Source organism: Cydia strobilella, chromosome 17, assembly GCF_947568885.1.
Source record: "Cydia strobilella chromosome 17, ilCydStro3.1, whole genome shotgun sequence".
NCBI lineage: Eukaryota > Metazoa > Arthropoda > Insecta > Lepidoptera > Tortricidae > Cydia > Cydia strobilella.
This window is the reverse complement of record NC_086057.1, coordinates 15,834,074-15,859,225: the sequence shown is the minus strand read 5'-3', so window position 1 is coordinate 15,859,225 and position 25,152 is coordinate 15,834,074. Positions and strand designations below refer to the sequence as shown.

Here is a 25,152-nt window from a genome sequence, read left to right as displayed (position 1 = left end):
ACGACTAATTAATGTCAAACTGACATATTCGCTAACGTCTGCGTAACTTACTTCATATACATCTCGCTCGCACTAATGTGCCAATACAAGCGAGATGTATAGAAACTAAGTTACGCTGGCGCTAACGAATATGACAGTGCCAAAGCCATGGTAAGGCTACAGGGTGCGTAGACAGGATGGTAATCGTTCACGCTCCATAGCGTAGCGTTGTTATCTCTCTCTATCACTCTTCCATATTAGTGCGACAGAGACTAACTAACCTAACCCTTTCGTTCGCTACGCTAGCGTTAACGATTGACAGGTTATGATAGTAAGTAATAGCCTTTAGGTTACATACAAGCATAGAGTAACTTATACTAGAGCGTTACTGTCATAGTAAATTTTGTAACCCCAGTAAATTCACTGCCATCTGTCGACACACTTTAAAACTAAAAATGAAGATTTATAAAAATACGATAGAATGTATTTAAATATAGATAAATGATTTTTTTTATTTGCATTAATTATTTTTATGATTTTGACCCATGTTCTTTCACTGATATGCGTTAAAATTGTTAAATAACAAACGAAACCGTCAACGCCATCTATACGACTGTAGGCCAAAACTAGTAGCGCCCTCTGAACGAGAATCAAATTTTCTTGATTTTCGAGGCACGTTTTTTCCTTAGACTGTATCCATCTATTACGGAGTTATATCTATCTTTGATACAAGTGTCTTGTAAATAAGAAACTACTTGGAGTCGTAATTTTACAGACCAGTGGTATTTTTATCGCCGCGAAATAGACTACCCGGTCCTATTTAATTAACACAGTTAGAAAAAGATGGATAGTCTATAGGGACCGGCCCGCTATCCCTTATCGGGGTTTTATAAGGGTATTGCATAAGGCTTAACTCACCATACCCTTTGCCAGACGAAACCCTTTGTTTTGGTTTTAAAAACCCTTATATAAAGCTACCACATTTGAGTAATCGGTAGCCCAAATACCCTTACAAACCCCTTATCATCCGCTCACCAACACCTTGCATATTGCTTATAAGGGTTAGCCTTATAAAGGGCTTCCCTTTTAGCATATAAGCGTGCTAATTTAAGTCGTCTACCTTGTTCATAAAGCACACATTACTTCGAATCCGAGCGATCGTCGGCGGCGATGGCGGCGTTCTTTGACTAGGCACGTATTTTCTTTCCTTTTCATACACTACCGTAGATATATACTAATCCTGTCTCTTTCACGCAAAGGGAAACCTTTATAAAAAGCGCTTAAAGATAAGGGTAACCCTTATTAAGAGCTAGCCTTATTTTTGGTTAGCTTTTCGGTAAGGGTTAGTCAAAGGTAAGGGTATGAATGGGCTTGCAGTTCAAAAAGGAAAGTCTTTCAATGTGTTAGCCGTGTTTAAGTGTCGCCCATTGAAAGGGTTTTATCGCGGAAAGGGTTGTCCGGTCCCTGATTTTTATATGCCTGAATATGTTTATTCTCCAACTTCCCAGGCATATCCAATTCTTTCACTGTCCAACTGTCCAGGCTATCAGACTTTGGAACGCTCTCCCACTCAGACAAACGCAAACCAAATTCACATTCAAGCGCATGTTGCGCAAGTATTTCCTTGACAAACTTTCTTCTTCGTCAACTTAGTGATTCAATAAAAAATAATAAATATGTATAGTATCTATGTATGTATGTTTATTTGTATTAAGTATATGTGTAAGTTTATCAATATAGTTTATATTCATTTAGTCTTTTTCATTTACTTTAAAAGTCACTGTACTTAATCTTTCTGGCTTAACCCATTGGTGGACTGGTAGAGAATGCCTTAAGGCATTAATTCCGCCTTTTGTACCTTCATGTATTGTGCAATAAAGTTTAAATAAATAAATAAATATTATAAGCCGTAGTTTAAGCCGCATTAAACGCCATAGGCGTTTTCCTCGCTCTCCATCCATTCCCGTAAAAAAACACGGAAAAACTCGTACACGCTTCGTTTGTAGGAATTTTCTCCACGCGAATTTTTTGCTTCCTTTTATATTTGACGAGTTTGTATTAAGCGCGGGATCTCACAGGGAAGCGTTTTCGCGCCAAAAAGTCTCAAGTTAGGGTATTTTGGTGTAAAGATGAGCTGTTTTTGGTGAGATGGGCGTTGGCAGCGGTAATCTTTAAGCAATTTGTCACGGGCGGCCAGAAAGTTCTTTACATCGTCCTGCGTGGCGCGGGTTTGGTCGGGTTTAGTGCTCGAACGAGTACTTGTAAGGTACCTATGTACCTTACAAGTTACGGCATTGGGATAGTATCAGGTGAACGCAACTAGGTGCCTAAACTGAAAGAAATGTTTGCATAAGAGTAAACATTTCTTTCAGTATTCCATTTCTTACAGCTAAAGTAGCTTTCCTGTAGTCCTTTTGGTAGAAGTTGAAAGAACGAAATCCTAAGGGCGATTAGTGATAATCGGAAATAATGATGTTGAATTTTATTTATTGTTCATTAATCATTAAAGATTTTGACTTTTATCCACATCATATATTTCTGTTAATACTTTTCAGATTCCATTGTTTTTTTATGCTTGCAACAAAACATTTTATTTATTTGAAATGGGCACCGCTATTATTTCTACAATTTCTACATACGATAATAAGCCCCTTATTTTGTGCCGATTTTGATTTTGTTGTAATTTTTTTCCGTCAGAATTCGATAAAATTTGGTTGATTATATAGAGTTCCTTATTTTGCAAATATAGTGCACTGTACGAAAACGTGTAGTATCTTCGTCACCCGTCAGAAAATAACAGTTACCTACATTTATTTGATCTTTACATGGATTTCGCACTTATTTCTCCCAAAATCAGGAGCTCTTCAAACTCATCAAGTTTTATCTAAATCTGACAAAAAAATATAACAAAAAATAATTATCCTTTTAGCGCCACTTGCATCATTCCACTAACAAGGAATCCTGGAATTACCATGGTTACCCAGTACAATTTGACACTGGGTTGGTTTAACCACTTAACGGGGTTAGTGGGATGATGCAAGTGGCGCTTAGTAACTCTTCAACTCCCTCGTGTAAACGCAGCACAGCAAGTAGACTTTTTATCGTTTACACTTGCGAGTTGCGTTGAATTATGAAAACGAAAGTTTTTTTACGTATTTATTGTTTAGCCACGAAATTAAATAGGATTAAAGAGCTTCAACTTGAAGCTTTCTCCTCGGGGCTTTCCTGTTCGAATTCGCCGTAATTGAATTTATCGAAGGAAATCTAATTTATTTTTTCCCGACCTGTAGGATTTGTGTCAGTGAAGGACTTGAAGGAGGCTTTTAAATAAACATTTTGTTGTGAATAGGGGAATTTCTAATGTTCGTCTCTTGTGCTAGAATTTGGAATGGCGGTAAATATTGTATGTGACATTCTTATGTTCAAGGCCTGACAAACGTTTATAATATTTATAAATCTGATTGAATGAGTTACGTGAAATAAATAAAAAAGGCCAAGCGCGAGTCGGACTCGTGCACGAAGGGCTCCGTACCATTACGCAAAAAAACGGCAAAAAAATCACGTTTGTTTTATGGGAACTTTAATATTGATTTTATTCTGTTTTTAGTATTTGTTGTTATGGCGGCAAGAGAAATACATCATCTGTGTAAATTTTAACCAGTTCATCACAGTTCATGAGATACAGCCTGGTGACAGGCAGACAGACAGACAGCGGAGTCTTAGTAATAGGGTCCCGTTTTTACCCTTTGGGTACGGAACCCTACCGGAACCCGAAAAATATACCGCATCAGGCAAGGTTCGATCTCGTGACCTTTCGAAACAACAATCCGATCCTGGACTGGTCGGTGGTCGGAGCGATGAATTTGTCCATATTTTTTTTGGTACAAAATTTGAAATAAATGTTGATATATATTTTTTAATATATTAGTATCTCTGCTATTTTAATTTTTCACGGTCTTTGTAGTGACAGAGTGTGGAATTGACACCAAAAATGAAATTGCTCTAAAATCATGACTTTTACATTTTATAATGTCACATCATACTTTGTCACGTCAAAGTCCATTCATACTTTATCACGTCAAAGTCCGTTCATACTTTATCACGTCAAAGTCCGTTCATACTTTATCATGTCAAAGTCCGTTCATACTTTATCACGTCAAAGTCCGTTCATACTTTATCATGTCAAAGTCCGTTCATACTTTGTCACGTCAAAATCCATTCATACTTTGTCACGTCAAAGTCCGTTCATACTTTTTCACGTCAAAGCCCGTTCATACTGTGTTACGTAAAGGCCGTTCATACTTAATCACGTCAAAGTCCGTGCCATGAATAAATGAAATTATTCTTGTTCTTATATGAGGTCAAACAAACATCAATTTGTGATTTCGCATCGGCTTATTTATCCATTCGGTAAAAAGGGAGTCCCATGTATTTGATGTTTATAAACGCAGAGAGAAGTCACCAATCATTTGCATCCGCCATTGTGCGAAATTTAATACAGGACTCTAGGTAATTATTCAATTCGGATGCCGCAGATTCCGTCTAGCTGAAGGCCCGTTACTAGAAATTAGTGAATTAATTCAATTCAAATCAATTAAATAGATTTATTTTCAGACCATGTCCATAGTGTTAGAGTAGGTACATACACACTTTAGTTAGTTAAACCTATACTAAACTATAATACATTATACACTAAGCCTCCGGATCCCATATGTACATCATCAGGCGACTCTAACACTAGGCGCAAGAGGCTGTTGAAACTGTCACGCAACAGAAAGCTCACAAGGGTGCTCCTTCAATTAGGAAAGACCCGACTGAGCATGTTAACCAGTGTCATAACAGGTCATGGACTATTTAACAAACATCTTTTTATAACAGGTGTCACAGACAGTCCCCTATGCAGAGGATGCATGGAGACAGAAGAAACCGCCTCTCACGTGATGCTGGAGTGCAGCGGAGTGGCCCCATACAGGGCAAAACATCTCGGATCCCCGAGAGACCTCCCCGAGGTCCTACTCAACATCAAAGGTTTGATAGGTTTCCTCGAGGAGCTGGGCTTGCAGGACTAGCCCACCGCCATGTAACGCAAAATAGGCGCCAGTCGTCGAGTTGCGGAGAATCGCCCGAACTACAATACAACAATACTGTCACGCACGCGACGCATCAGGGAGGCAGTTCTATTTCGTATTAATCCCTTACTGCATGTATTAAAAAATATTTGTTTAACTTTGAACTTTAATAGCTGTCAAAAGAGATGAATATCATATCCGCCATATATATGGCTTCGTATTTGGTAAAGGGTTAATTATCGCACCGAAGCAGTCAGTGCGCGCCTCCGCGAACATACCTGACACCTGACGCAGGATACGTGGAACAGACCTAATTAAGAGAGGGGATTTAAATAAGGTGTATTGACCTGGGTAAGTGTCACTGGCCTTCACATTGGGGCCCATTTACACATTGATTAGTGTTATAAGTAAGAAAAAATACCGGGGCCTACCCAAAGTGGTTTTCGCATGCTCTTAAAAAAACCCTAAAAAGAAAAGAAAAGGTATGGCTAAAATGGAAAACATATAAGTCCCTTAGGGATTACAGTGAATTTTCGTTGCTACGTACACGATGCAAATCGCTAATGACAAACTGTTTTCGCAACTACACAGAAAATACTGAAAACGCAATGAGGTCAAATATAAAATCATTTTGGGCTTACATATCTTCGCTAAAAAAAACAAAGTCGAACTACCCCCAGACTATGGTCCTGGAAAATAGTTCTGCGAATACCCCCAAGGACGTAAGCGAGCTCTTTTCAAAATTCTTTAGTTCCGTATTTGAGCCCAAAAGCAGTTGCACTGGGCGCGATTTAGACAACTTACCATGCTCAGAGTCGGCTCGTATTATTTCTGACATTTATATAAGCGACATTGATATCAAACGCAAGCTCCGCCATCTGGACACTAAGAAAGGGCCTGGCCCGGATAAAATTAGCCCGCAATTCTTGAAACATACTGCACCGGCAATAGTAACCCCACTTAAAATATTATTTAATAAATGTCTCCGAGAGGGTACTTACCCCGAATATTGGAAGATATCTCTCGTAACTCCCATACATAAATCTGGGTCCAAAGCCCAGGTCAATAATTATCGACCGATATCAATACAATCATGTATATCGAAACTGCTTGAGTCGCTTATACACGATATAATATTTCCGCTTGTCAGAAATAATATAATACCACAACAGCACGGCTTTATGAAGAATAAGTCTACAACAACAAATCTGCTTGTGTACTCTAACTATTTGTTTTCTTCCATGGACAAGCGCGCTCAGGTAGATGTGGTATATACGGACTTCCGAAAAGCCTTCGATAAAGTGGATCACCTGCTACTATTGCGTAAATTAGCTTTTAATGGCATCAAAGGTAATCTACTGAGATGGTTTGCTTCCTACCTAGACAATCGTACCCAAAAAATCGTTATCAATGGTTATGAATCGCAAGCATCCCACGTAGCGTCTGGGGTAATTCAGGGGTCAATTTTGGGACCGCTTCTGTACTCTTTATTTATTAACGACATTGGAAACTGTTTTTTGAATTGTAATTTTGCTATGTTCGCAGACGACCTGAAAATATATAAAACAGTAAGAAACCAGCATGACTGCACTCTCATTCAGGATGACTTAGATCGGTTCCATAATTATTGCCTAGACAATAAACTATACTTGGCCTATGATAAGTGCGTCCAAATGACTTTCACAAAAAATAAAAATAAAATAGTCTCTAGATACAACATAGGAGGGGAAACGGTCCAAAGAGTATCACAAGTAAAAGATCTTGGGGTGACATTCGACGAGAAGTTAACGTTTGACCAACATGTGTACAGAATAACGGCAAAGGCTTTTCAAATGTTAGGATTTGTTCTCAGATCAGCTAAACCTTTAAGAAAATGTTCGTCATATATGTTACTTTATAACGCTCTTGTGCGCCCTTACCTCGAGTATGCATCAGAGGTATGGAACCCACATTACGCCGTCTATATAAATGTTGTAGAGGCGGTACAGAAGCGTTTCCTCAGAGCCCTCCACTACAGACTCGAACGTACAACAATGTCATATGACAAACTACTCGACACATACAAGTTGAAGACCCTGGCGAGCAGACGCCACGCCAAAGACGCCACCATATTATACAACATATGTACAGGTCAGTACAACTGTCCGGAGCTACTTGAGGCTATTAGTTTCCGAGCTCCTAACTACAGGACACGAAATCTGTCCCTATTCGCGGTCCCGATAGCTGCCACTAACGCTGGGGTGCGAGCTCCGCTGCGTAGGATATGTAATAACTACAATAAACGCCTAGTCTCGGTTGACATATTTAATAATACTCGAGTTGAATTTAAGCGCAAAGTCAGCTCGATATTACAACTTTAATTTTAAGCCTATTTATATTGTGTAATTTTGTTTTTTTTGTATATCTTGTAGTGTTCATTAGCCATAATTTATTTTTATGATAAACCTATGCTTGTGCTTATGTACTTTAGAAGTGTTAAATGTCGTTATTGTTAAGTTTAAGTATATAGTGTATGTCTGTGTATTTAGTTCCGATCACAATGCTATCCTAAAACTACTGTCGAACCTCCTAGTGGGAATTGTCTTAGGATGTAGGCTATATGTACTGTTTTAACTTTGTCTGTAAATCTTATTGGTCTGTATCTGTTTTTTTCCCCAATAAAGAAAATAAAATAAAATAAAATAAAATAAAATAAAAAGTGAAATAAATGTCATATACGAAGGAAAAAATGACCAAAGCCTCCAGTGTCCAGAGCTGGAATCGAACCAGCGTCCCCCGTTTACCGATCCAGGATCCTGGACACTGGAGGCTTTGGTAATTTTTTCCTTCGTATTTATTTCAGTTTATAGTTAAAATAATAGTGTGTCTACTTTAAAAAAACACAAATTAAAATATTTTCATAGATAATAATTCAATTTGTTTTTAGAGATGGTTAGTGTTTATTGCGAGGTCGTTCGAAGCTAGTTTGGCCTCCCGATACCGTTCGCTCCGGTCGCTAGCATGTGGTGTATGTGAGCTGTGATCAAAAGTTTAGTCACACGAGTAGGTACCTTAACTTAACTTATATGTAGATTTATTTTTTATATTTTAGGCACTCCTTTATGTTACAGTCTGATTTCGTTCTGAGTTACGCGACATTTTACAGAATTAGGTTTAAGGAAAAAACCCTATGTACTTGTCATATCATATCATATCTTCATCTTTCCCCTAGACCGGGTCTTACTTGGGGTCGGCCCTCCTCGTCCGCATCCAGCGGCCGGCAAAAGGCCGTCAATCTGCTGTCGCGGGGCGAGGTAATTCGAGTCGGGGCGGGGCGGTGCGTGGCCGTTCTGTATGATAATACTATTACTTATTCTGTGACCGTCGTCAGCCAAGTGGCGGGTGGTTTTCCATGGCCGCGTGGCTGGGTTTCAGGCAGTCATATCATATCATATCATATCATTTATTCAGTAATAATCATACATTGTCATTGGTATATACATTTCACTTAAAGAAAAGTTAAGAATAAAAAATACAGAATTTCATTAATAGATTTTTTTTTAAATGTCAGGTCTCATTATTCTCTATTGTATTCTCCCTTCTCTCAGCCTTCTGTACCAATAGAAATCTTAAGTCGAGTTGTCGAGTCGAATCAAGAAAAAACTTATTCCTAACTGATTAAATGTATAAGGAAAGTCTTACACAACTGTATGAATAATAAGCTTGTATTCCTTCTTGAATCATATCATTGTTTTTATTCCAGTAGGCCTAACACATGAAAGGGCGCGACAGTATCCCACCCGCGAGATAGACTACGCGTCTTTTTCAAACTGTATTAATTAAAGAGGGACGGGTAGTCTGTCTCGCATGCGAGATACTGTCGAATGAAAAAAACAACCCAATTCATCAAATACTTTCCTCACCATCCCCCTCTCGCTCACAGTAGGTACATTGAAGAGGACAGCGATACCGTTAAAACAGGGTGAGGGATAATTGTTTTCCAGCGGAAACATTAATAGGTGACAAATCGACGGACCTTCCATATAGAGGTCATGTGAATAGATTACCTTCGGGTAGAGCCCGCGTTAATAGTCCTGACGCGAAACACTTTTTCATACAAGTTTATTTTAGCGATTGGAGAGCGAACATACATCTCTAAAACTTATTTGTATCTATTACTTACTCCGTTAGCTCAGCTACCCAAAATGAGACTTAGCAGGGGCGACTGAAAATATAGTTTTTAAGCCATAAATATATTTTTATGAGAGATTTTTTGCAGTAGGTGAACATCAATATATAGTAATCTAACTAGTTACACGAACAGTTTCAGTAAATAATGAATAATGGTAATTTTATGGCCGTTTTAAAACTATCAAATTTTCCAAAAACCACCCCGTTATACGATACGTTACGACCCCCCGTTATGGAGTTCGAATCAACCTCAGTTTATCGCTCCATCTAGTAGTGATAAGTTAGTGATCTATGTTTGTGAGTCATTTGAGGGCGCCAGAAGTATGCCAGTTGTATAATGGTCGTTTTAGATCTAGATCTAAAGGCAATGGGACGTTTCGGATGTGTCAGCGATACGGATTTGATAAGATGTGTGATAATGATAGTTTGCGTGTAAATTAGGTACGTGTTGATTCTCAAAGTAGAGCGAATCCTTAGATGTTTTCAATTGATTGCAAAAGATTCGCAATATTTAAGACAAAACATACTTATTACCTACATAATGGCAGCAGCCGAATGTGCCGCTTGTAAGAAAATTAGGTATTGCATGAATGTTTTTGAAATCGAAAAAAAGTCAGTTTTCATTTATACATTACTTTATGTCTATTTTATATGATTTCATGACTAGTTCTATAGTAATTGTCCAGTATGACCTACATACATATTCAGCTCTCAGAATGGTTCGACATTAAAATCATCATAAGGTAAGGTGGGGTAAGACTATCAACGGGGTAAGACTATCACGTAAGTACACAGGGTAAGATTATCAATGTAAAACTATTTTGCGTTACAAATAAAAAAATCAAGTAGTCACACCTAAACCACAGAATAAGTAATAGTATTATCATTATCATACAGAACGGCCACGCACAGCCCCGCCCCGACTCGAATTACCTCGCCCCGCGACACCAGATTGACGGCCGTTTGCCGGCCTCTCAAAACTGTTTTTAAGCAACTTACACTATGACGCATGACGCGTGTACAGACGTGCCGTTCACACATAGAAACGCAAGTGATTTTTGATGTATAGCGTGTCCGCCCTGTGCCTAAACGAAAATATTAGAGTTAAGTTTGGACATAGGAGCAGAGCTGGAATCGAACCAGCGTCCCCCGTTTACCGGACAGGTGCCTGAACCGCTCGGCTATCCGATCACGGTGGCGTGGGTCGAAATTTCCAAGTATATGACAATTTCCCGAAGGCTTGTGGCGCCCCCTGGCCATCTCTAACGTATAACAGTATGGTTCGACCTTCTAACTGGATCAACTCGGGTGACTCGGGTTTTCATAGAAAAAAAAATTATTTGTTCTTAGAGTTTTTGTCTATAGTTGGGAGGTTTTACAGTACTGTTAGTCTTTCCCCGAGCAAAATAAACTATGTTAGTCTTACCCCACCATACCTTTTAGAAAAGGCAAGTACTTAAAATGTCCAGTGTGCAACAGAGTGGTTCTCAAACCTCAGCCGTTATTGTTCGGAGCCATTTAGATGCGTGCAGCGGTCGAGTTAGCACAGAGGCGGATTGAACTTCGAGAGGCTCTTAGTGCGGCCGAGTCACAAGCGGTAGCGACTAGCGATATCAGACTCTTCAGCCCGTTTGTGACAAACAACTCAAACAAGCATTCGGCTCGCCTGATAAGTGGTTACCGCGATTTAAACAGACAAACACAACAAAAATTATCTCTTCTGTTCTCGAATGAAGTAGCTAGAGCCCAATTTTTCATTGACTTGAAAACTGATCTCTGCTAAGATATTTTTTCACTTGTCATGCTCGTAAAGTTCGATTAAGTCGTGCGTAGACAACATAAAGTTGCTTAGTATGTTCTAGAGCATAAAGTAAAATCATTCACTCAGCAATAAAGTCCAAAATCTGCCATACAAACAGAACTGCCAGCCCTGCCGGAGCGCCCCCGACCGGCGCGCTCCCGACCGGCGGCGTGCCCCACGCCCCCGACCGGCCCGAGTACAATTTTCTATAGTCTTGAATAAACACGGAAAAATAACCTAAAATATTGGATATTATTAATTAAACATTACTCGCGTCAATTTTGTAGCAATAACGATGTAAATAATTCGGCTGCGGTTGCCATACAAAATTCACATTAATTCATAAAGAGTACAGTTGTATTTATACAAAAAGTAGGTTAGCTACGTAACTTAGCGGTTTCACTCACGTATTTTTATTCACTCGCGCGACATGTTTAGGATAGCCTAGGTCTCCATTTTCACGCACTTTTTCAAACATTAAAAATACGTGAGTGAAACTGCAAAGTTGGCTAAGTTAATATGTCTCACGATAGTTTGAATTCGAATAAAGTAGGTACTTAAATGCGTAATTTTCATTTTCCAGTAACGTCCGCTGTGGCTCGTGGCTTGCGCGGCGCCGCATCCGGCACATTTGCAGGCTGCATACTGTGTGCTCTCGCGCAAGTGTTCTAATGGATGCGTACGAGGGCCCGGCGAGTAAAATCACTGGGTAATAGTATAGAACATTTACTATTAAATACGGTAAGGCATTTAATATACAAGACAAACCTTTTTTTTTGTAAACTTAAAAAAATGGGTTATCACTATCACTACACATAGTATAAAAGTCGCTTCCTGCTGTCTGGATGGATGTCTGTCCCTATGTATTAGATCTTTAAAACTACGCAACATATTTTGATGCCGTTTTTTTAATAGATAGAGTGATTCAAGAGGAAGGTTCATATGTATAATACATGCTTTCATTGCACCCGCGCGAAGCCGGGGCGTGTCAAGGTACGCAGTTTGGGAGTCGTGAATCAAACACGGGCACCGAGCTGAGACTGGTTGTATGCGAGTATGATGCTACCCACCTTAGCCAGATGATACAAATACCTACAGGGCGGGTCGCTAGTTTAATATTCAAGACAAAGCTTTTTTTGTAAACTTAAAAAAACGGGTTAAGTCTTTCTATACCAAGTGAAGTTAATTTTGATTAAAAAGAAAAGAAAAAATGTACAATTTATTGACACATTAAAAGCTTTGATGGATGAATTGCGTATATATGATAAACTAGGTACATAAACTCTTTTTTATTTTTAACGAAACGAGATTCTATAGTAGAAATAACTCATTTTATTTGTTAATTTTGTACAAAAACTCATCATGAAGATGATCTCGTTTCGTTAAAAAATATAAGAGTGTATGTATATGTATCTAGTTTATCATATACATATACGCAATTGATCCGTCAAAGCTTTTAAAAAGTGTCCATAAATTGTTTTTCCCCTCACTAGCTCGGAAAGCCGTCTTTTATCCTTTAAAACAAGCGGGGAAAAACGCATTTTATCCACTAGTGGGGAAAGTAATTTGACTTTGGATGGAGCGTGTTTAAGTAGCTTGACAGATAACAAAACGTAAAACGCTCATAATAATGGTTCGTTCGATATTAATTATCATTAAATAAATGGTTTGAGAATTTAATAAAAAATACCAGATTTAATTTTATTTAATGATTTTAAGTCATAAACCTTAAAATTAATTCGTCTTAAATAATAGACTTCAGAAACGGAAAGATTTAGGTATTTATCGAGATTGAATTTTGAACTAATTTCAAAACTGCAAAATGTATTCTAGAATCTTAGGTGATCTTAGGGAGCTCTAAATTTTAAAAGCAAGTAATGATCCTCAGTGCAGCAAACACCAAACATCCCAAAACGATTTTTTTACTTATTCGTATCTGCTGCAGATCTAAATCCAGACACCGCCGGGTCTGGATCCAGTTCTTTCATTAGGCCGAGACGTAACACGATTACGAGACAAACTACGGCTTGCGAAGACATATCGCAGCGTTGGGACCGTTGCCGATATCGCAGCGAGTTGGTTTTATGAGGAACGAGATTAAAACGATATTATGGTACAAACTTTAGTTACAAACGTTAATGTGTGACGTATACAAGTATACTGGGGTATACGACACTGCTGGTAACTTGCTAAGCCACCTTTTATAAAGGGGTTTGAATAGGGAATATTACTGCAATGTTCTGCCACCAGAGCGCAGGACTAGCCTTTTTAGTAAACCATAGAGTAACTGATACATACTGTACCTTTAACAGGTTTTTGACAAGTTTTCAGAGATAATAAAATATGACATTGATGCAAGGCGGTTTGCTTACAGAGGACCTACCGGGAAACGCGAATCCGAAATTTCGCTATCTGCCTTTTTATCGCTCGAATACGCAAGTGACAGACATGTTAGATAACGAAATTTCGATTTTCTTGTTTTGCGATAGACCTGTGGTGAACTAGCCTAAGGAGATAAGTGAAACAGCTAGTTCCACATTAATTATTATATTGTCAAATAGCGGCACACAAGAGTCACAAGCACAAAGAAAAGAAGTAAGTGTATAAAGCACAGCACAGTATAGTTGAAGAGAGAGTCAGAGGAAACACAGAAGATAGAAATAGCACATAAAGAGAAAGTACATAAAAACTAAAATTATAAGCGTATTCGGCGCGCACGCAAACCGAATATAATGCAAGCGAGTCGGCGCGTAAGCAATAACCGTTAGCTCGAGCGGCGCGAGCGCATGCGTCCAGCCTCGAGAGTAGTAAATTGCCGACTGGCAGGAATTTCCGAGCGCGCACGAATGCGCGATCGGGCCGCCGATCTACGGCGGAACTAACCGAGCGATAAGACAAGTACCTGTACGCCGCGCTCGCATCGCGCGAAACCGCAACGGTATTTGAATGTTATTACATTTATATTCTTTATAAAAATACTAATAATTGTCGCCACATCAGCCCCCCCGAGACCTTTAAGGTCGATAATAATCGGGGAAACGTATATGGCGACCAGAACGAGACACCTTAGGTTCAGAAGGAACGGTAACTGAGCTAGGCAACACGGTCGATGACGTTTTGGTAGGGCCAGACGGTTCTGTCAAGATATAGGCAGGTTTTAACCTATCAATAGAAATTGATACTTCCCTACCAGCGACGTCAACCTTAAAATACTTATCTGACCTCTCAAGTATCCTATAGGGGCCAGCATACGGTGGCTGAAGTGACCTACGAACAAGATCTTGTCTTACAAAAACATGCGTTGCAGTTGCCAAGTCCTTATAGATAAAAATTTTGGCAGAGCCATGACGAGTAACCGCTGTCGGTTGCAACTTTTTCATGTGCTGACGCAAACGCGATAAGAAATCGGTATAGTCCGTGAGTTGGTCAGGTGTCGGTTGCAATAAATCGCTGGGAAGTCTTAACGGCTCGCCGTAAACTAACTCGGCGGTCGAAGCAGACAGGTCTTCCTTCCATGCACTACGTATTCCTAAAAGTACTAGTGGAAGGGTTTCAGTCCAACATTCATCTGCGTGACACATTATAGCAGCCTTGAATTGACGGTGGAAACGTTCCACGAGGCCATTCGCTGCGGGGTGATACGCAGTAGTTTGCAAGTGACGCGACCCAGTCATTGTTGCTATCTGACGGAATAAATTTGAATCGAATTGCCTGCCCCTGTCAGTAGTGATATTTTGAGGGCAGCCAAAACGCGCAACCCACGTCGAAATGAAAGCTTTGGCAACACTTTCCGCAGTGATATCATGCAAGGGTACTGCCTCAGGCCAACGCGTAAACCTATCTACAGCCGTGAGACAGTATTTAAACCCATTCGACACAGGCAAAGGACCAACTAGATCGACGTGAACGTGCGAGAACCTACCAGTTGGTGGCTTGAAGTCATGAACCGGGGCGTGCACGTGGCGTGAAACTTTAGAGCGCTGGCACGGAATACACGCACGCGCCCACATCCTACAATCCTTCTTAATTCCTGGCCACACGTAACGCTCAGTCACCAATCTGATAGTATTCCTAGCGCTAGGGTGACTGAGTCCATGGAGGGAATCGAAAACTTGCTTCCGGAACTCCGATGTAATGAAGGGACGCGGGGCTGGTCGGGACACATCACAAAATAATTTGACAGATTCAAATGAAACTCTTTCTAAATTCAGTGATGAACCGCCATTAATTAAGTCCCGAAGCTCCGTATCCGCGGCCTGCGACGCAGCTAAAAGCTGCAAGTCAAGTCCGTCTGTGATGGCACCAATCCTCGATAGTGAGTCCGCGACGACATTCTCTTCGCCCGATATATACCTGATATCCGACGTAAACTGCGAAATAAAATCTAAATATCGGAATTGCCGCGGAGAACACGAATCGAGAGACTTTTTAAAAGCGGAGACTATAGGTTTATGGTCAGTGAGTATAAAAAACGGCTTTAACTCGATCATGTACCTAAAGTACTTCACTGCCTCATAAATGGCTAAAAGTTCGCGATCGTAGGAGCTATACCTCGTCTGAGCGGGTGTCAACTTGCGAGAGAAAAATCCCAATGGTTGCCAATGTCCCTCAACCTGCTGCTGAATCGCAGAACCAATCGCGAAATCTGAAGCGTCTGTAACTACCGCTAGCGGAGCGGAAGGGTCCGGATGCGCCAGAAGAGCGGCATTTGCAATACTTGTCTTGCAAGCATTAAAAGCCTCCTCCGACTCCGGAGTCCAGGCGACCGGGCTGTTGCTCTTCACCCCTGGACCACATAGCAGTGCATGGAGAGGAGCTTGCAATTTAGCAGCACCAGTAATAAATCGCCTGTAGAAATTAAGTGCCCCTAGGAAACGCCTCAGATCCTTAATCGTTTTAGGCCTAGGAAAATCTTGAATAGCCTTTACCCTAGATCCTATAGGCTTAGTACCCTCCGACGAAACAAGGTAACCTAAAAACTCTACTTCAGGTACCGCAAATACACATTTGTTAGCATTAAGCAGTATACCGTGGTCATTGAAACGCTCAAAAACCGCTCGTAAATGCGCTTCATGTTCTGAGTCGTTGACTGAGGCTACTAAAACGTCATCGATAAACGGAAAACAGAAATCAAGACCCCTAAGGACTTCATCCATAAACCGTTGGAATGTTTGCGCCGCATTGCGCAAACCAAAACTCATAAATGGGAATTCGAAAAGTCCAAAGGGTGTCGTGATTGCCGTTTTCGGAACGTCCTCAGGCGCGACGGGGATCTGATTATATGCGCGCACTAAATCTAACTTGCTAAATATCTTGCATTTAAAAAGATTATGCGAGAAATCAGCGATGTGCCGCACTGGGTACCTATCTGGGACAGTCCGTGCGTTAAGAGCGCGATAATCGCCACAAGGACGCCAGCCGTTGTCCTTTTTAGGTACCAAGTGCAGCGGGGACGACCAAGGACTCTCCGATCGTCGCGCTATACCCGAACGCGCCATATCTTCAAATTCCCGCTTCGCGATTTTGAGGCGATCCGGTGCCAAACGCCGTGGCCTTGAAAACACAGGCGCACCTGGCGTGGTCTTGATATAGTGCTGCGTCTGGTGTTTACATTTACGCTCTTGAGGATTACCGGCAGGCTTAATAATGTCCGGGTATTCCTCAAGTAGGGCGTGAAACGGCGTGCTACCAGAAATTACTTTAATCTGTGCGCAAGCACAAGCTGAAGCATCTACGCCGGCTGATGAGAGCAAAGTTATTCCGTCGACTAAACGAGCATAACGAACATCGACAAGCAAATTATAAAACGAGAGAAAATCCACCCCGATAATAGGTTTGCTCACGTCAGCGATTACAAAGCGCCAACAAAACATACGGCGTAAATTAAAATCAAGCGACAAGGTAAGCCAGCCATAAGTGCTAATAGTAGTATTATTTGCAGCGTAAAGTTCATAATCAGTCTTAACATGACGACGTTGCGCACGCATAAAACTAACCGGGAAAACACATAGATCGGACCCGGTGTCCACCAAAAACTGCAATTTTGTTTTTGCGTCAGTAACAAATAAACGCTTTGACACTGGAACACTTTCACTGGCCGCTACGAGCGACCGATCTACTAGTTTTTTGAATACGCACAGGGGGAAATGCACTTATCTGCCTTGTCCGCATACTTGTAGTGGTACCAGCACAGACGCTGGTCGTCGCCGCTGGGCTTGCTGGCCCGCGGCCGGCTCCTGGAACGATTACGTGGCTTGCCGCGGGACCTCGACCGGGGCTGGCCCTGGCGGCCCCGGGAGGTGGACATCGCGTCAAGCCTTGACGCCAATGCGTCAATTTTCTGGTGCAACTGGTCGATCACAGACCCTGGAACACTCGATGACGATGCCGCGGCCACCTGATAACCTGGTCCGGGCGGTGTAACTTCATGCACCTTATCCGCCATCTGGGCCACGGTATCCAAGGGTAAATTATCCTGATAAGCGACTATGCTCTGCAACACCGTAGGTAATCGACTCATCCACAAGTGACGAATAAAATCATCCGGATAATCTGCACCCGCTAGGCTCCGAATATGCCGCAGAAACTGGCTCGGCTTCCTGTCACCGAGCTCCTCTTTCGACATCAACTGCTTTAAACGCTCTTGCTTAGAACTTGACAAACGAGCTATAAGTTCTCGCTTAAGCGTACCATATTTATCACTCGCCGGCGGGTTGGTTATAATGTCCTCCACTTCAACCGCATATTTATATTCCAAGACGGATATGGCGTGATAAAACTTGGTAGTGTCACTCGTAATCTTTGTCAAGCTGAACTGACCATCCAGCTGAGCGAACCACATAGTCGGCTTATCCGGATAAAATGGCGGCGGCTTAACACTTATGTGGCTAACGGATGACTCACTATTACTGGCCCCCTCCCCAGGGACTCGTACAGTTACCTCAGGCAGTGTACTTTCATTGTCAGTGTCAATTGTAGGTATGGTGCGGGAATGAGAAGACAGATTTTGAGACGATAATTGCCAAAAATGGGAGCGAACGGTATACGTGTGTGCTTCGATAAGGTGCAATGGCGACTAGCGGTCAAACGGTGCACACATGCATATCAATTCCTTCACATTTTGCTTTATTATAAAAAACTGTTTCCTTAACTAGGTACACAGATGGCGTTACAGGTAAGAAACATTAGTATTTATATTATATTTTTTTCATAATATATGTGTGTTTATTTATATATGTATAGGTATATATAAACTATTATTTTTTTATAGTAGATTTTAAGTATTTAAACGCTTTTTATGGAAGTTCTTAACAAAGTATTACGAGCTTTGTCCCAGACAGGTAGGTATGAGTTTCTAGCGTCAACATCCTCCCCCCTAGTGCAGCCCTAGCTGCACTCATCTCCCATGGGAACCAGTGCAACGCGTGTGGCAGGTCGCTTCAGTGTTGCAGATTTTGTCCTCACTGTAACAACCCTTACTCGGCCGTCTTTGCCTGGGAATGTCTCTTCTATTACGCCTCGTGGCCATACGTTTCTGGGGCCGTCAGGGTCAACTATTAACACTATGTCTCCCACCTGTAGCGGCCTCACTTCTTGGTTCCACTTGGTTCGTGGTATCATTTCGGGTAGTACTTCCTTGACCCATCTCTTCCAAAACATATCCGCAAGGCGTTGCGCTATGCGCCATTGTTTACGCAGGAAGAACTCTGAGTCGTTGAATGCCCCCGGTACTGGAAGCAGGGAAGATGAGCCAATCAGGAAGTGATTTGGGGTAATAGCTTCTTGACTCCCCGGCTCAACTGCAACATGGGTCAAAGGGCGACTGTTAATTATCCCCTCCACCTCGGCTATTACAGTAACGAGGGTCTCGTCGCGAGGCGCACGCTCTTTAAGGATTACCTTAAGCGATCTCTTTGTAGCCCCAATTAGTCGCTCCCAGGTGCCTCCCCAGTGGGGACTAAGAGGAGGGATAAACGTCCAGTTTATCTCGTGTGCCGCTCCTACTTTTTTCAGTGCCTCGGTGTCGATGTCCTGAATTGCTCGTTTTAATTCAATGTCGGCCCCCCGAAGATTCGTGGCGTTGTCGGAGTAAAGGCAATACGGCCAACCTCTTCTGGCTGCCATACGACGCAGAGCCATTATGAGAGAATCTGACGTGAGCGAACAGACTATTTCAATATGTACCGCTCTTACTGTCAAGCAAGTAAATAATACGGCGTACCTCTTCTCCCTGCGTCTCCCGACGGTAACTTCCATTGGGCCAAATAGGTCGACGCCGCAGTGCGTGAAGGCGCGCTGGTGGTGTGCCATGCGGGCTGCAGGTAAATCGCCCATTCTAGGAATCTGGGGCTTTGCTTTGCGAAGTCTGCATAGCATGCACTTGCTTGATATGTATTTTACAGTAGGTCGTAGTTTTATGAGCCAATATTTTTGCTTTAATTCGTTCACCACGGTCTCCTGATTTCCGTGAGCTGCCCGGATATGATAATGTCTGGCAATTAATCTTGATGCTGGGTGGCGGCCGTCCAGAATGACAGGCTCCTTAGTATCCGCAGGGACTTCGGAGGCTGCACCAATTCGCCCGCCAGCACGTAGAACGCCATACTCGTCTAGGAACGGCGATAGTTTAATTAGCTTACTGCTTTTTTCTATATTTTTGAAGGTTTTAAGGGCAGCTAATTCTTTACCGAATGTGTCTTGCTGGGCTTGGCGTATTATTAGACTCTCTGCCCGTTTCATGATGTCATACTCGGTCTGCTCAGGTAATCTTCTGCATTTGTTCACAAATTTTACAACGGTTGACATAGCTCCCAAAAGACGCCGCCAGGATGAAAATCTGCTAGGATCTGGAACCGGTAAATCGTTGTGGTAGGTCTCGTCTATGGTGAGTACTCTCTCTAGATTTGCTTCATCCACGTGATCAATGTTTTCAGATGCGGATGGCCATTCGTTGGGGTGTAAGTATAGAAAAGCTGGGCCGCAGAACCATTCACTGTTTGCCTCTAATTTGTACGCGTTTGTTTTGGTAGCTGCATCTGCTATATTCATACTTGTAGGAACGTAGTGCCACTCTGGTATTTTACTTAGCGAGTCAATTTCACCCAGCCTGTTCGCAATAAACACTTTGTAGTTCCTGTTTTCGTTTCTAATCCAGTGAAGAACTGTCGAAGAATCTGTCCAGAAAAAACGTGCGGTAGGTTTAATTCTGTGTTCATTTTCTATGACTGTTGCTAGGCGGCATCCTAACACCGCAGCTTGGAGCTCCATACGAGGTACAGTCACCGTAGATTTAATTGGGGACACACGGCTCTTGCTCGCAATAAAGGCAACCCGTACGCTATTATTGTTGTCGACTATTCGCCAATAAGCAACGCATGCGAAGGCGCTCGGTGAAGCATCACAATAAATGTGCAGCTGCAGTGTATGACCCTGGGTGGGGCTGAGGAAATACCACCTAGGTATTTTCAAATCCTTGATAGTCTTCATTTGTGTTATCCATTCACGAAATGCCGCAAATAATTGTTCAGGTAGTTGGTCGTTCCAGCTGATGTTTAATTTCCATGTCGCTTGTATAATTATTCTTCCTTTTATTGTGAAGGGCGCGAGTAGGCCGTATATGTCAAAAATAGACATGACAATACGAAGCACTTCTCGTTTCGTAGGCACTTGCTTAAATGACAATATCTCATCAGGAATGCGCTTGAGCGACAGATCAAACCCGAGCGAGTCGATAACGGGATTCCATAGCAATCCCAATGTTCGCTCGCACAGATCTTCGCCACCGATTTTGAACCTTATTGCACTCGGACTCAAGGTCTCTGTTGGCATGCGTCTTAATATTTCAGTTTTGTTGCATGTTAAATTCCTCATTTCAAATCCGCCATCCTTGTGGATTTTCAGAACGTCATTAATAATTTTCACAGCTGTTTGTTCGTCGTCGTGGCTATCCAAGTAGTCGTCCATATAATGGGATTTAATTATAGCGTTCACGGCGTCAGGCATGTCAGTTTCGAAACGTTGTGCGTTTTTATTTTTAATAAATTGTGCAACGAACGGTGAGCAGTTCGCGCCAAAAATCAAAGCCGTCATGGCATATGTCTTCACAGGCTCTGAGGTACTTTCGCGCCATAAAAACCGCAGCGCGTTTTGATCTTCCTCTCTGATCCTTACTCGAAGAAACATGTCTTTAATGTCTCCGGCCCAAGCGATGGAACCCTCCCTGAACCGAAACATAATTCCCAAAAGCGATTGAAGTAAATCTGGACCTTGTAATAAAAAATCGTTTAAGCAATGTCCGCCAGAGGTCGCCGCTGAGTCGAAAACAACCCTTAGTTTCTTTTTATTTGGATTATCAATTCCAAAGTGAGCCAAATTCCATATGCGTCCCGTAATTGTGCAAGTGTTTACTTCTCGAGCGTAACCACTGGTAAACAAATGGTTTATTCTTTCACGATAGCGATTAAAATAATCCACGTCTTTTTTAAATTTTCTCTCGAGGCAAAGTAATCTTTTTAAGGCCATAGAATACGAATCCGGCAGGGTTGCATCAGATTTCCATGGCAAGCCAACTTCCCATCTTCCATTAACTAGCTTGGCGGTGTTTTCGAGAATTGAAATCGCCTGTAACTCGTCTTTGCTTTGTCGAGGTTTCGTAGTAACACCGATCGCCTCTAATGCAAATGAATGACGTACCATCATAGTTAAGTTTTTTAGGGCTTGATTTTCCTCTTGCGATTCCCAATTATCCATATTATGAATAAGTGCGACAGTTTCCGGATCGGATTTGTTGTTATTGTAGACATCATTTTGTAAATAATTCACACTATCTATGCACGACGGTAACAGCTGATAAGACATCGGCAATGAGTCAGCGGGGGCCGCGGCGGCGAGGGGTGCGGGCGGCAGGTCATGCAGTGGCTGCGCTCGCGTTGACAAAGGTGCTGCGTCATTCCGTAGCCGAGCGCCGGGCGCGGCGCATATGTTACCATGAACACACCAACCGAGCGGTGTGCGTGTGAGATAAGGCGTATTTTTGCTTCCCCGTATTATTGTACGAGGTTCAACCAGATGATAATGGTCCTGGCCAATTAGCAATTGTGGTTTAACGTCGACGCGCAATACAAGTTGCTTAAAGTCTTTTAATCGTTCGTAACTCTCAAATTTAACACTGGATAGTTTTTGTACTGGCAAATCAAGATCACTCATTTTACGCGCGCACAGTTCGAATGATTCACCTGTGTTATTTGTAATGGTTAAGTTTACAATTTCACTTTTGCATTGTAATTCTGTATTTTTCCAAGCGCCTTGAACTTGTAACGTTTTACTGTAGCCGCGCAAGCCCAATGTGTCGGCGAGATCAGCTGATACCAGAGATACCGATGCCGCGTCATCGAGTAACGCGCAGACTCGCTTGCTTCCATTAGGTCCGTGCACCACTAACGATACTACTTTTAATAGCACAGTCTTGTTATTATTGTTTATGTTATTTACATAATCACTCAAGTCCGCGGTTTCACTCTCGTTAGATTGTACGGCAAATTCACTGTCAATCACGTTAACATAGTTCTCACTTAAACCATTGTTGTTTTTTGGAATCCAATGTAGTAATTTATGATGATCCTGGCCGCAGTTATCCACGTTGCAGGCCGCGGCGGGGCAGGTCTGCTTATCATGCTGTGATATTAAGCATTTAAAACATAATTTACTAAAACGTATATAACGCCAGCGATCGCGCCGCATCGCTCGCTTGAACCGTGGACAGTCGGGCAGTGGGTGGCTAGATATTTTGCAGAAGTTGCATTTCTCTGTGTCAGTCATTAGTAGAACGGGGTGTTGGGTACCTCGTCGCTCTTCATGCTGTTTTCTATTCTTATCAGCTTGACTATAAATGTGAGACACTCCTGCTGTGGCTGCCTTTACAGCCTCTCGTTCTAAAAAATCCGATAAATGTTCGAACTTTGACCTTTTACTTTCATATAAATGTTCGTACGCGTAGTCACCCCACCGATTTATAAGGACACTTGGGCACTTAGACAGCACGGTGTTTATTAGCTCCGGGCTCCGTAAATAATCAGCTTGGTCAATGGAGCGAGCGGTTACGGCAAAGTTTTTTATTTTTGTAGCAAAAATAACAATTTCATTGTGGTAAGCTTGAGATAACGGTTGCAGTTTCTTGATCTGGTTGACTATTTTGTTAATAATCACTTCCGGGTGTCCAAAACGAAGTCCGAGGGTCTGCATAATAATCTTTGGATCAGTTTTGCCGCTAAGCATCGATACAACTGCCTCCTTAGCATCGCCACGTAAACATTTGCGCAATCGGCCTACATTTTCTGAGTCACTGAATTTGCAGCGCAATGTTGTCTCTTCATAAGCATCTTTAAATTGCAGCCATTCCATGGGGTCTCCGAAGTACAACGGCAAGTCCTTAGATGTTACCAATCTGGCTATTAATTCTGGGTTTTGGGCTTTCGAAGTTGAGGCACTAATGACACTTTGCAGAGCGTTAGCCAATTTTTCGATGTCGCTCGGGTCACGCGAAGACTGCTGGGATTCTGTCGGAGCTGCGGGCTGCAGAGTTGGCTGAGCCGCGGGTTGCGGAGCCGGCTTAGTCGGTGGCTTGTCGGTGTTGTCGGCGGTAGATTTATCAGCGTGAGGGGCGATCAACTTGGCGTGAACAGCGTCTAGTTCATCGGTGCGAAACGCGAGTGGCTCGTTAGCGGGACTGGCGGCGGCGGCCGGGTGGTCGGCGCGAGCGGCGTTGGTGGCCAGGTAGTCGGCGTACGGCGCGCCCGGCTTATCGGCGGGGACGGCAGTCGGCTCGCCGTTAACGTGGCTTTCGAGTTCTTGATGTGGTTCTTGTTCTGTAACTTGACCACTGCGCACGAGCCATTCTTCAACTTTTTTATAACTAGAGCTAGCAGATCTGTCACTTCTATTCGATTGCACTTCCAGAGCTGCGATCTCCAAAGCTAATTTTTTATCAATTAGTTCTTTGTCGATTCTAGCCTTACTCTCTGCAGCCTCTAGTTCTAACTGCATTTTTCTAGCCATAAAAACCGACGAGGATACCGATTTATTACTGCGCGGAGGGTGCGGTTTCACAAGCTCGTTCTTGGCTTCCAAGTTATTTTCAGATTGCTGCTCAGGCATAGGCTGGGGTTGGTGAGCTGACGGTTCTCCATCCTTCTCCACTAGATTGGACGATGCTTTTTTCTTCATGCGTCGCGTTTGAATAACACTGCGCGGCGTTGACATCGATAACTAGTCCTGCTTACAGGTTCTGTTCCCGTGATCCGGTCGAAGTACCACTTTGTCAATTGTAGGTATGGTGCGGGAATGAGAAGACAGATTTTGAGACGATAATTGCCAAAAATGGGAGCGAACGGTATACGTGTGTGCTTCGATAAGGTGCAATGGCGACTAGCGGTCAAACGGTGCACACATGCATATCAATTCCTTCACATTTTGCTTTATTATAAAAAACTGTTTCCTTAACTAGGTACACAGATGGCGTTACAGGTAAGAAACATTAGTATTTATATTATATTTTTTTCATAATATATGTGTGTTTATTTATATATGTATAGGTATATATAAACTATTATTTTTTTATAGTAGATTTTAAGTATTTAAACGCTTTTTATGGAAGTTCTTAACAAAGTATTACGAGCTTTGTCCCAGACAGGTAGGTATGAGTTTCTAGCGTCAACAGTCAGGAATGTCAGGCATTTTCAATTTAAAATAATTTTAACGTCTATTTAAAACTTTAAAACTGCACTGATTTTTTTACTAAATGCTTGTTAAAACAAAACTCAATAAAGTCTATAAAAGTTTAAAACACGAACGTTCGTTATAATTTAAAATTTAAAACTGACCGTCACACGGTAGATTTTAAAAACGTCCGTTATACGGTAAAATTTTAAAATGTCCGTTACACAACCGTCCAATACAACAGAGGTCACCAATAATGTGGTGAACTAGCCTAAGGAGATAAGTGAAACAGCTAGTTCCACATTAATTATTATATTGTCAAATAGCGGCACACAAGAGTCACAAGCACAAAGAAAAGAAGTAAGTGTATAAAGCACAGCACAGTATAGTTGAAGAGAGAGTCAGAGGAAACACAGAAGA

At 42.0% G+C, this 25,152-nt stretch overlaps 2 protein-coding genes across 2 annotated transcripts; both read right to left on the bottom strand.

Annotated features, from left to right (window-relative positions):
- Nucleotides 1-15,217: 15,217 nt before the first annotated feature.
- LOC134748950 (uncharacterized) lies at nucleotides 15,218-17,959 on the bottom strand. The gene has a single exon (XM_063683817.1). It carries the CDS (start codon nucleotides 17,858-17,860, stop codon nucleotides 17,138-17,140), a length of 723 nt encoding a protein of 240 aa, XP_063539887.1. The 5' UTR covers nucleotides 17,861-17,959; the 3' UTR covers nucleotides 15,218-17,137.
- Nucleotides 17,960-18,405: 446 nt separating this feature from the next.
- LOC134749116 (uncharacterized) lies at nucleotides 18,406-24,276 on the bottom strand. The gene has a single exon (XM_063684020.1). The coding sequence runs from the start codon at nucleotides 24,274-24,276 to the stop codon at nucleotides 18,406-18,408; it is 5,871 nt and encodes a 1,956-aa protein (XP_063540090.1).
- Nucleotides 24,277-25,152: the final 876 nt, after the last annotated feature.